Source organism: Callithrix jacchus, chromosome 1 (assembly GCF_049354715.1).
Source record: "Callithrix jacchus isolate 240 chromosome 1, calJac240_pri, whole genome shotgun sequence".
In the NCBI taxonomy this organism is placed as follows: Eukaryota; Metazoa; Chordata; class Mammalia; order Primates; family Cebidae; genus Callithrix; species Callithrix jacchus.
In genome coordinates, this window is record NC_133502.1 from 105,689,086 (window position 1) to 105,701,929 (window position 12,844).

The 12,844-nt window shown below is 37.3% G+C and overlaps 1 protein-coding gene across 7 annotated transcripts in view; it reads right to left on the bottom strand.

The window, feature by feature from the left end:
• LOC100392727 (intermembrane lipid transfer protein VPS13A) overlaps positions 1-12,844 on the bottom strand; it is a 236,138-nt gene that overhangs the window by 146,834 nt on the left and 76,460 nt on the right. For all 7 annotated transcript variants that reach the window (XR_013533346.1, XR_013533347.1, XR_013533364.1 and 4 more), the window contains exons 24-25: positions 2,820-2,904; positions 416-570 (exon numbers count right to left, since the gene is read on the bottom strand). Coding sequence is in view for 4 of the 7 variants with exons in the window: in XM_078367818.1 (XP_078223944.1) it covers positions 416-570; positions 2,820-2,904 (240 nt within the window). In the remaining 3 variants the exon portion in view is untranslated. The remainder of the gene's footprint in view (positions 1-415; positions 571-2,819; positions 2,905-12,844) is intronic.

The following is a 12,844-nucleotide window of genomic DNA, read 5'->3' on the forward strand; positions in this document are numbered from 1 at the left end:
AAACTCCCACTACATAAAACAAAAACATATTTATGTGCACAGGGTTACATGTGAATATATGAGGTAGGTATATAATTGATATATTATTATTCTTTAAAATTTAGGAGAGATTTTATACCCACACAGACAAACAATACACACACTACATAAATAATTGTTTTCACAAAAACAGGTACTGAATACCCACAACATATCATTTAAATCCCTCACTCTTGACTAAGCAAATTCATCCTCCAAAACAAACAAAAAAAAAGGAGTGAAGAGGAATCACACAGCAAGTCTGGATTTAGTTTAATTAGGGTGAAAAAGGTAGTCGGATGAAAAGATAGTGCTTAACAATAAGACTATATCGTAAGCTGTAAATAGCAGAAATAGCAAACAATTTAAGCCATGTTACTTTTACCACACTACCTACCTTTGGTACTTCAAATCGTATTTTAATCGTAGTCATATTTACTGAACAATCTGGCTTTTGTAACTTTCTGGTTCGAATACATTTAACTCCACTTGGAAACTGAGGAGGTTCTTCCAAGGGACTACACGGTGCATCAAAAAATTCCTCCTCTGAGTCTAAATTTCACAGAACATTATTTAGGCTAATAATAAAAATGATCAATTTAATAGCATTGCAATATTTTTCTGAAATAAATATGAACATTAAAACACTCAGGCTCTCTTTTAAATATCAAACATAAACATGAGAACCAAAATAAATAGAAAATAATACAGATACTACTGTACTTTTTTATTGTCAATTTTAAAGGGATACTGTACTTTTGAATGACATTCTTGGAGACAAAGCAGCATGGAGAATTAAAATGTAATCTCTAGCTTAAGAAGGCCATCTTTTGAAATCATCAGTCTATTTTAAAATTGCTTAAATTTTACAGGAAATGCCAATGCCAATGATTACACACACCATGAATACTCAAAGTAATGTGCTAACATGCTCACTCTTCCTGGATAGTATAATAAAACTTAGGTATCAACTCTGCAATATCAGCAGCAGAGTTTGAATGAAGTAAACTGAAGTCAGGCACTACTTTGTATATGTATATATGCACAAATATAGGTATATGTATATACACACACATATATGTTAACATTAAAAAGGATCAAAAACTGGAAAAGCATTAGATCACTTAGTAAAACCATTAAAACGAGGTTTAAATGAAGCAATCAGAAGTATAGCCCTAAGAAACTAAGATTGAAGTTAAAGCAGATGATCTTACAACTTCTCTCTGGTGACTAAAAGAAAAATTTGTACTCGAAGAAACCAAGAATCGACATGGCACTTTCTGTTATTTAACATTTGTCAATTTTTAAGTCTTAGAAATACAGACATATACTTTTTTTTCTAATATGGTCACTTAAAAGCAGGTATTTTGTATCACAATAGTTACAAGCTTTTATATGTGTAAGGCCGGTTGCCTCGCCAGGAGGCCAGACACACCTACCCATTCTGCACTCGGCACCTGACTCTGCACCAGGCACCCACCTCTGCACTTGGCACTGGTCTCTGCTCCCAGCACCTAGCTCTGCACTCGGCACCTAGCTCTGCACATGGTTCCCCTGGAAGGCCCCAGCTAATGAAACCCTGGCCGGCTCTTGCATTGGAAAAACCGGTCCAACAACCCGCCAAATAATAGTGGCCCGCCCCATCCCAATCCCTCTCCTCTGAAGCCAGTCAGAGCACCCAGCTATTGCTCATTACTCACAGCCCTAAAAACCCCACACCCCAGGAAGTCAGCTCGACTTCTCTGGCCCCTTTCCCGGACCATAGAACCTTGCCCGGGAGCTGAATAAACCGGAATTTAATTTTCTTATACTGGCCTCAGTTTCCTCATTTTAAACTCGGCAATAATTCCTAAAATATGTAAATGTGGGTAATTAAGATGATTATCCTTTCATAAACATTAGATTTTTAAAAATGTTTTAAATATGCTATAGCAAAATTTTCCAAATAACTAAAAAACACATTATAAATTAAGACATCTATGAAGTTGTGTGGAGTTTCTTAACAGGCAAATAAAGATAATTAGCTTATTAGTGGTCCTTATCATTTTGAGTTCAACGTGATACCAAAAAACTCCCATTGCAAAAGCAACTTTAAGGAATTGTGCTATTTTAAACAAATTTAAGTAAAAATTTCCTGAAAATATACAAACATCTGCTATTGCCTGAAATTTCTTATCTTACTACAGAAGACTAAAATATGCCACTAGAAAACATGTCTTTTTGGCATAAGGGTTATACTGAATCAGTTATTTTGAGAAACAGCAGACACAGGAAAAGCTCTGAAGACAGATCGTAAATTTCCCTTTTATAAGGGAAATTAACCTTTACAAAGAAAATCTACCTTGTAAAGGTACCTTCCTTTCTGTAACAGGGAAGATGACTCTTAATCATAAGACATTGTCATCAAAGGAGAAAACATAACAAATCTGCATAACAAACTTTACCCCTGCTTACTATACTTTACTTGGTTGCCTTCCCATATAACTTGCCTCCCCAGCAACCTCAACCCTGAAGCCTAAAACCTCTTTTCCTTTGTTTAAGCCCAAACTGGTATATAAACCCAAATTTTCATCACCACCTTGAGTTAATCATCCCTGAGTTTCTCACATGTACCCAGGAAATATGATGCTAGTAAATCTGCCTGTTTTCTCATATTCATTTGTCTTTCATTAACAGAGCCTCAAACAAGAACCTAGAGGTTAAAAGGAAAAGGTATTTTCCTTCCTCTATGTATGCCTCAAAATAGAAATTATTTTAATAAAATAAAATAAGGAAAATGTCCTTAAGCAGTTTCATTTTACCATCTTCAGAAACAGATGGAAGTTCCAAGAGAGGAATTATTTTCTGTGAAATCTGTGTTGTTCCCAAAGAAGCAGATGTTTGAATCTGAAAGGAAAGTAAGTCACTGTGGATTAGCACGAAAATGTTTATTCAACACTTATTCAAAAGATGTTTATTCAAAGTTCTACAATAGCTTTGACAAAAAGCTATCCAGTTTGAATTGACTGAGAAGATATCAGGTCTAAATTAGAAAAATAAATTATAAAGTATAGATTTTAAGAAAGTTTTACAATTTTAAGGCTAAATAAAAATTGTAGAACTGTTGTAATAATGTCTTTGAGGGCAGGCTTTGAGTAGAAAGAGATCTTATATTTTAACTCAACATTGTATTAAATCAGGACATCGTGAGGAAAACACAATCCTAATACTTAAAGCCTGTATAATTGGGGATATTCGTTTTATTTTTAATCTTTGAAAGATATTTCAGGAAATTTACTTTTTTACAGTTTGGAGATACATAGCATATACAAAAACAAATTTTACAGTTTAAAAAAATAATAATAAAAGACACACCTGAATCTTCCAACCCCGCCAAGCAACAAAACATTACCATACCCTGACCTAGAAGCATCTTTTGTGTTCCTCACAGATCTCATTCCTCCCTGTCATGTTTCCTACCACTCATCATGATCTTGCTTTTATTTAGTTGTTTGTACTACATTTCCTACGAATGATCATCTAAGTAACAGATCATTTACCCCTGCCTCTTTCCAAACTGTAGAACATATGACATACATTTTCCTGTGACTTTTTCTTTTACAAAACAATGTTTAAATTTTAACCATATTGATAGTTTACTGAATTTTACTGTAACACTGTATTGCACTGACGAATAAACCACGACTTATTTGTCCACTATACACTTGCTGAGTATTTATGTTGCGTATAGATTTTTGCTTTTGCTTGTAGCACTACTATAAACATCCTTGATATACCGACAAGGGCTTGTGCGTGGAACTTTTCCAAAGAGTGAAATTACATATGTTCACCTTATTGAGCGCTATCAAAGCATTTTCATAAGTTGTACCAAGACATTACACCAACACCAGCAGTACAGTTTCTGTATCTCCATATCCTCACAATGCTTAGGGTGTTCAAAGATTTTAAATTCTATCAGTCTCACTGGCCATGTCATCCTAGATTTAATTACAATTTGACAAATGCATAACGGTTACATACCATATCAAACACAAATAGCTTCATTGATTATTTGTGTTTAACCCTTCTGTGAAATTCTGTTCATTTTGGGAAGCAGCAGCAGCATTTTTTTTTTGGAAGTACATTTTAATGTACTACACCGAAGTACATAAACTCTAAGTATAAAGTTCAATACATTTTCACAAAGTCAACATACACAACCTACCAACCACCCAGGTCCAGTATGAAACATTAGAAGCAATTCATAAGCCTCCTTTATGCTCCTTGAAATCATTAAGCATCCCCCCCAAAAGTAACAACTATGTTAACTTAATTTCAACTTTTAAAGTTTTGAAATTTTTATATTTTACATTTATTAGTGAAACAGGGCTGTTATTTTCCTCTTATATAACGTTTTTGTTAGGTTTTTGAATACAGGTTTTGTTAAGCTCCTAAATAAATTGGCAAGTAATCCTGTGTTCTATTTCCTAAAATACCCTGGGGTTTTGAGGAAAGCTCCCCCTACACACAATCACTACCCATCACTGCTACATGTATTAGTATTTTTTTTTCTTAGTATTCTATTATGTGAATAATACTATTTTTTATTATCCATTCACTTCTAGATAGACAAATGGGTTTCATGCAACTTTTTACTATTATGAATAACCCTACTGTAATTATTCTAGTTCAAGTCTTTTGGTGGGCATATGACTTCATTTCTCTTGGGTAAAAACCTAGGAGTAGAATTCCCTAGTCACAAGGTAAGTACATACATACCCTTATTTTTAAAAACTACCAAACTATATTACAAAGGATTACACTATTTTCAAGTTTCACAAGTAATGTATGAGAGTTTTAAATCTTTGTCATGTCAATATCTTGACATGGTATTGTCATTCTTCTTATTTTTAGCCATTCTAACCATTGTGTGGTAGTATTTCTCTGTGGCTTTGATTTGCTTTGTTCTTCTTTTCTTTTTTTCCCAGATGGAGTCTCCCTCTGTTACCCAGGCTGGAGTGCAGTGGCACAGTCTCGGCTCACTGTAACCTCCACCTCCCAGGTTCAAGCAATGCTCTGCCTCAGCCTCCTGAGTAGCTGGGATTACAGGTGTCCGCCATCACGCCTGACTAATTTTTGTGTTTTTAGTAGAGATGTTTTCAACCATCTTGGCCAGGCTGTTCTTGAACTCCTGTCCTTGTGATCCATCCATCTCAGCTGCTCAAAGTGCAGGGATTACAGGCATGAACCACCATGCCTGGCCTGATTTGCATTTTTCTGATGAGTAATAAATGTTATCTATCTAGTTATTTATTATTGAGCGGTTAGTCTTCTCGTATATTCTACATACAAGTCTAGAAATATTAAAAATATTTTTGCAAAGTTTTTTCCCAAGCAGAGGTTAGATGGTTTGTTTTCTCACCTTTTTTTTTTACAATGTCTTTCAAAGAGCAGAAAATTTTAATTTTGATAAAGTCCAATTTATTTTCTTTCCTGTTATTTTCTTTTATTTTTAGACAAGTCTTGCTCTGTCGCCAAGCTGGAACGCAGTGGCATGATCTCAGCTCACCACAATCTCCCCTTCCCAGGCTTAAGTGATTCTTGTGCCTCAGTCTCCTGAGTAGCTGAAACTACAGGCACGCACCACCACACCCTGCTAATTTTTGTATTTTTAGTAGACGGGTTTCACCATGTTGGCCAGGATGGTCTCGATCTCTTGACCTCAAGATCCGCCTGCCCTGGCGTCCCAAAGTGCTGGGATTACAGGCGTGAGCCATCATGCCCTGCCTATATAAGCTTTTTATATCCTAAGATATATTTACCTACTGCAAGGATTGAAACATTTTCTCCTACATTTTTTGTTCCAGAAACTATACCTGTGGCCTTTATATTTAGGTCTACGTTTCCTTTCAAGTTAAATTCCACGTATGATATAAGGGTTGAAATTCATTTACTTTCCACATGGAAATCCAGTTCTTTCAGTACTGTATGTTGAAAAGGTGATCCTTCCCCCCACTAAGCTAGGCTGGCACCTTTGTAATAAATCAAATACATTATTAACCATACAACTGTACAATTATTATTATTTTTTTGAAATAGAGTCTCCTTCTGTCACCCAGGCTGGAATGTAGTGGCAGCATCTTGGTTCACTGCAACCTCTGCCTCCCAGGTTCAAGTGATACTTGCCACACCCTTCTGAGTAGCTGGGACTACAGGTGTGTGCCAGCACACCCAGCTCATTTTTATATTTTTAGTAGAGACGGGTTTTCATCATGTCGACCAGGCTGGTCTTGAACTTCTGGCCTCAAGTGATCTGCCAGCCTCAGCCTCCCAAAGTGCTGGGATTACAGGTGTGAGCCACTGTGCCCAGCCAGTATATATTATACAATTATTTCTGAACACTATTCCGCTTTATTGATCTGTATATCTATCCTTAAGCCACTATCACACTTTCTTTAAGTAGCTATATGGTAAGCCTTGAAACTGATGAGATTTAGGACATGCTGCCCCCCAAAGATGGTATCTTGGCATTTTATAAAACAGCAGAAGCAGGAAGGTTTTGTTGACCTTCCTGTGCCCTTCTCCTCTGAAGCAAACCTAAAGAACTCTCGGACCTTCCTTCAAAGTAGATCATATCACTCTCATTCACTTCCTATACCTAGAGGAAATAAGTATCAGAGAGAGACACCAAAAAGAATCTCAACAGACAGACCCACTAACGTTCCCTCCATTTCATTACCCTTAGATCATATCCTCTTGTAATCCAAACATAATTCTGTACAACTTATTATTTTAAAATATATACTTTTCCCTGTTTCTTTGGGTCTAAATTTGTGAGCGCTCCATGTCACAAATTTTTATTATGGTAGGCTTTTCTCTTGTTAATCTGTCTTTTGTTAAAGAGGCCTCAACCATGAACACTACAATGGGTGAGAAATCTTTTCTCCCCTACAAAATCAACTATTGGAAATCCTCAAACATAATTATTGTCCAAAAATTGTTTTGTCTATTATATGTCCTTTGCATTTCCAGATACACTTTATAATAAGCTTATTTTTTTCCAAAAGCAAACTGTGCTGGTACTCTGACTAAGATTGTGAGAAATCTACAGAGTTTGTAGAGATTTCCATCTGAATAAAATCCACCAATCCTTGAATATATGTATGACTCTATTGATTTAAATCTTCCTTAATCTTTTTAAAAAATGTTTTGTAGATTTGGGTATACGGGTCTTGCACTTCTGTTGAATTTTTCCTAAGTAATCTTTTTAAATTCTCTTCTGAAAAACTTTTTTCCTTAATTTCACTTTTAGAGATAATTAATACTTAAATTATTTTACCCTGCAACCTAGCTAAACTTGCTTCTTCTTCTTAGTGGTATTTTCTTCTATATTCCTGAGTACTTTCTCCATAATTGATCATATAATTTGCAAATGGTAGTTTTACTTTTTCTTTTCCATTCTACCTTTATTTCTCTTGACTTAGTGCAGATGCAAGAATTTGTAAGGAAGTGGTGAGAAAAACCATTCTTGCAATATATTTCATCTTACAAGAAAAGCATTCGATGTTTATCCAAATAAGAATGATAATGGCCATAGATTTTTCTAGATGTCCTTTACCAAGCGGAGGAAGTTCCCTTCTTTTCCCAGTTCGTTGAGAGATTTTTATCATGAATGGTCACAGAATTTAGTTAATGTTTTTTCCAATTCTATGGAAATGATCATATACTTTTTCTCCCTTACTCCATTAATGTGGTTAGCAAACAATGATTTATGACATCTTCAAACTCCTAGGGTTAAACCATTTGGTCACAGAGCATTATATGTTTTTAATATCATATTGTTTAGTTATAACATTTCTTAAAATATTTTGCATCTATGTCAATGAACATATTGGTCTCTAGGTTTCTTTTTCTTTCTTTTTTTTTATTTTTTGTTTAAGTTTTTTGAGACAGTCTTGCTCTGTCACCCAGGCTGGAGTGCAGTGGCTCCATCTTGGCTCACTGCAACCTCCGCACCTCCCGGGTTCAAGTGATTCCCCTGCCTCAGCCTCCCAAGTAGCTGGGACTACAGGCACGTGCCACCACACAGCTAATTTTTTGTATTTTCAGTAGAGACGCATTTTTACTACGTTGGCCAGGATGGTCTCGATCTCCTGACCTCGTAATGCGCCTGCCTCGGCCTCCCAAAGTGCTGGGATTACAGGCATGAGCCACCTGGCCCTGCCAGGTCTGTAGTTTTCTTACAATTCCTTTGTCTGATTACACTATCAAGATAATGCATGCAAACAAGAAGGTATGTCTAATTCACAGAATATATTAAGCAGAAACAGCTCATGCAGAAGCACAAGTATTTTAACTACCGACAAAAATAAAAGTACTTTAAATAACCTTTCTTAAATATGCAGAAAGCTAAAAGGAACCATAAACAAATACCTCAAGGAAATCAGGAGAATTATGTTGCAAAAAACAGAAGACATTAATAATGAGACAGAAATTATAAAAAGAAACCAAACAAAGACTCTAGACCTGAAAAATATAATACCAGAAAGCAAAATTCCCTGGACAATTTCAATGGCATTTTGAATTTAAGTAGGCAGAAGAATCAGTAAAAATGAAGATAGGTCAATTAAAAATGAAAAACAAATGAAGAAAAGTAAACACAATCTAAGAAACCAATGCAACACCATCAACTGGGCCAATAAATACATTAAATTCCAACAAGAAGTAAAAGAGAAGGAAAAAGGAATATCTGAAGGAATAATTGCCAAAAATTTGATAAAAAGCATGCATATATAAATCCAAGAAGTTCAGTGAGCTCAAAGTAGAATATGCTCAAAGACATCTGAACTGGAACAGTGTGACAGTTAATAGTGAGTGTCAACCTGACTGGACTGAAGGATGCAAAGTATTGTTCCTGAATGTGTCTATGAGGGTATTAACTAAGGAGAGTAACATTTGAGTCAGTGGACTGGGAGAGGCAAACTCACCCTCAATCTGGGCGGGCTATCAGCCACTAGCATGGCTAGGATTAAAACGAGCAGAGGAACGTGGAAGGACTAGCCTGGCTGAGTCTGCCAGCCTTCATCTTTCTCCTGTGCTGGATGCTTCCTGCCTTCAAACATCAGATGGGTGATTTCTGCATTTCCAACTGAGGCACCTGGCTTATTTCATGGGGACTGGTTAGACAGTGGGTGCAGCCCACAGAGGGTGAACCAAAGCAGGGTGGGGCTTGGCCTCACCTGAGAAGCACAAGAGGTTAGGGGATACCCTCCTGCAGCTAAGGAAAGCCATGAGGGACTGTGCCATGAGAAACAGTGTATCCAGCCCAGATACTACATTTTCCCACAGTCTTCGCAACCTGCAAACCAGGAGATTCCCTCAGGTGCCTATGCCACAGGGTCGAGGGTTTCAAGCACAAAACTGAGCAGCCATTTGGGCAGACATGGAGCTAGCTGCAGGAGTTTTATTATTTTTTTTTTCATACCCCAGTGGCACCTGGAATGACAGCAAGACAGAGGGAACCAAGTGATGTAGCTCAGCAGATCCCACCCCCACAGAGCCCAGCAAGCTAAGATCCACTGGCTTGAAATTCTCGCTGGCAGCACGGCAGTCTGAATCAACCTGGGACTCTCAGACTTGGTGGGGGGAAGGGCATCCACCATTACTGAGGTTTGAGTAAGTGGTTTTCCCCTCACAGTGTAAACAAAGCCACCTGGAAGTTCGAACTGGGCAGAGCCCACTGCAGCTCAGAAAAGCCACTGTAGCCAGACTGCCTCTCTAGATTCCTCCTCTCTGGGCAGGGTATCTCTGAAAGAAAGCCAGCACCCCAGTCAGGGATTTATAGGTAAAACTCTCGTCTTCCTGGAACACAGCACCTGGGGGAAGGGGCAGCTGTGGACACAGCTTCAGCAGACTAAATGTTCCTGCCTGCTGGCTCTGAAGCAGTGTATCTCCCAGCACAGTGCTTGACCTCTACTAAGGAACAGACTGCCTCCTCCAGTAGGTCCCTGACCCCAGTGCCTCCTGACTGGCAGACACCTCCCAGCAGGGGTCAACAGACACCTCATATAAGAGACCTCCAGCTGGGATACGGCAAGCGCCACTCTGGGATGAACCTTCTAAAGAAAGGAAAAGGCAGTAATCCTTGCTGTTCAGAAGCCTCCGCTGGTGATACCCAGGCCAACAGGGTCTGGATTGGACCTCCAGCAAACTCCAGCAGACCTGTAGCAGAGGAGCCTGTTAGAAGTGAAACTAACAAACAGAAAAAAATAGCATCAACATCAACAAAAAGAATCTCCACACAGAAACCCCATCCAAAGGTCACAACATCAAAGACCAAAGGTGAGGAAAAACCCGTGCAAAAAGACTGAAAATTCCAAAACCCAGAACACCTCTTCTCCTCCAAAGGATCACAATTCCTCACCAGCAAGGGAACAAAACTGGATGGAGAATGAGTTTGACAAACTGACAGAAGTAGACTTTAGAAAGTGAGTAAAAACAAACTCCACCGAACTAAAGGAGCATGTTCCAACCCAAGGCAAGGAAGCTAAGAACTTTGGAAAAAGGTTAGAGGAATTGCTAATTAGCATAATCTGTTTAGAGAAGAACATAAATGACCTGATGGAGCTGAAAAACACAGAACAAGAACTTTGTGAAGCATACACAAGTATCAATAGTTGAATCAATCAAGTGGAAGAAAGGATATCAGAGACTCATGATCAACTTAAGGAAATAAAGCATGAAGACAATATTAGAGAAAAAAGAGTGAAAAGAAACAAACAAAGTCTACAAGAAATATGGGACTATGTGAAAAGACCAAATCTACATTTGATTGGTGTACCTGAAAGTGATGGGGAACATAAAACCAAGTTGGAAAACACTCTTCAGGACATTATCCAGGAGAACTTCCCCAACCTAGCAAGGCAGGCCAACATTCAAATTCAGGAAATATACAGAATACCACAAAGATATTCCTTGACAAGAGCAACCCCAAGACACAAAATCATCAGATTCACCAAGGCTGAAATGAAGGAAAAATGTTAAGGGCAGCCAGAGAGAAAGACTGGGTTACCCGCAAAGGGAAGCCCATCAGACTGACAGCGTGTCACTCTGCAGAAACCCTACAAGCCAGAAAGAAGAGAGTGGGGGCCAATACTCAGCATTCTTAAAGAAAAGAATTTTCAACCCAGAATTTCACATCCAGCCAAACTAAGCTTCATAAGCAAAAGAGAAATAAAATCCTGTACAGACAAGCAAATGCTGAGAGATTTTTGTCACCACCAGGTCTGCCTCATAAGAGCTCCTGAAGGAAGCACTAAATATGGAAAGGAAAAACTGGTACCAGCCATTGCAAAAACATATCAAATTGTAAAAATCATCAACACTATGAAGAAACTTCATCAACTAATAGGCAAAATAAACAGCTACCATCAAAATGGCAGGATCCAATTCACACATAACAATATTAACCTTAAATGTAAACAAGCAAAATGCCCCAATTAAAAGATACAGACTGGCAAATTGGATAGAGTCAGGATTCATCGCTGTGCTGTATTCAGGAGACCCATCTCAATGCAAAGACACACATGGGCAAAAATGAAGGGATGGAGGAATATTTACCAAGCATAAAAACAGAGATTGCAATCCTAGTCTCTGATAAAACAGACTTTAAACCAACAAAGATCAAAAAAGATAAAGAAGGACATTACATAATGGTAAAAAGATCAATGCAACAAGAAGAGTTAACTATCCAATATATATATATATATATATATGCACCCAATATAGGAGCACCCAAATTCATAAAGCAAGTTCTTAGAGACCTACGAAGAGACTTAGACTCCCACACAATAATAGCAGTAGACGATAATGCCCCACTGTCAATACTGGACTGATCAACAAGACATAATTAACAAGTATTTCAGGATGTGAACTCAACTCTAGACCATGCAGAGCTAATAGACATCTACAGAACTCTACCCCAAATCAACAGAATATACATTCTTCTCAGCACCACATCACACTTATTCTAAAATTGACCACATAAGTGGAAGTAAAACACTCCTTAGCAAATGCAAAAGAGGGAAACCATAACAGTCTCTCAGACCACAGTGCAATCAAATTAGAACTCAGCATTAAGAAAAACTCACTCATAACCGTACAACTACATGGAAACTGAACAACCTGCTCGTGAATGACTATTGGATAAATAACAAAATTAAGACATAAATAAGTAAGTTCTCTGAAACCAATGAGAACAAAGATACAACATACCAGAATCTCTGGGGCACAGCTAAAGCAGTGATTAAAAAGAAATTTGCAGTACTAAATGATAGACTGGATTGGAAAAATGTGGCACATATACACCATGGAATATTATGCAGCAATCAGAAATGATGAGTTTGTGTCATTTGTAGGGCAAAAGAGCGAGACTTCGTCCAAAAATGTATATTTTTGGCAAAATAATCAAAATTCACATTCTCTTTTACTCAACAATTCCATTTCTAGGAATTTATCCTATGAATAAAGTATAAGTAAATACATATACTTTATAAATAAAGTTCAAAGCAGTATTTTTCGTAACTGTAAACACTCATAACAATGTGAATATCTGTCAAAAGGAGATATATTAAGCAAAAGATGGTATATGCAGAAAAATTAAATACTGCATCACCATAAACAAATGAGGTAGATCTGTATGTGCTAACATAAAAATTTATCTAAGGCACATATGATAATAATGGTGAAAAGAATAGATTCAGCATAGTGACTATAGTTATTTCATTTCATTTTAAAAATAGAATATATACATGTATGTATACATATACATACTAGGAAAACACACATG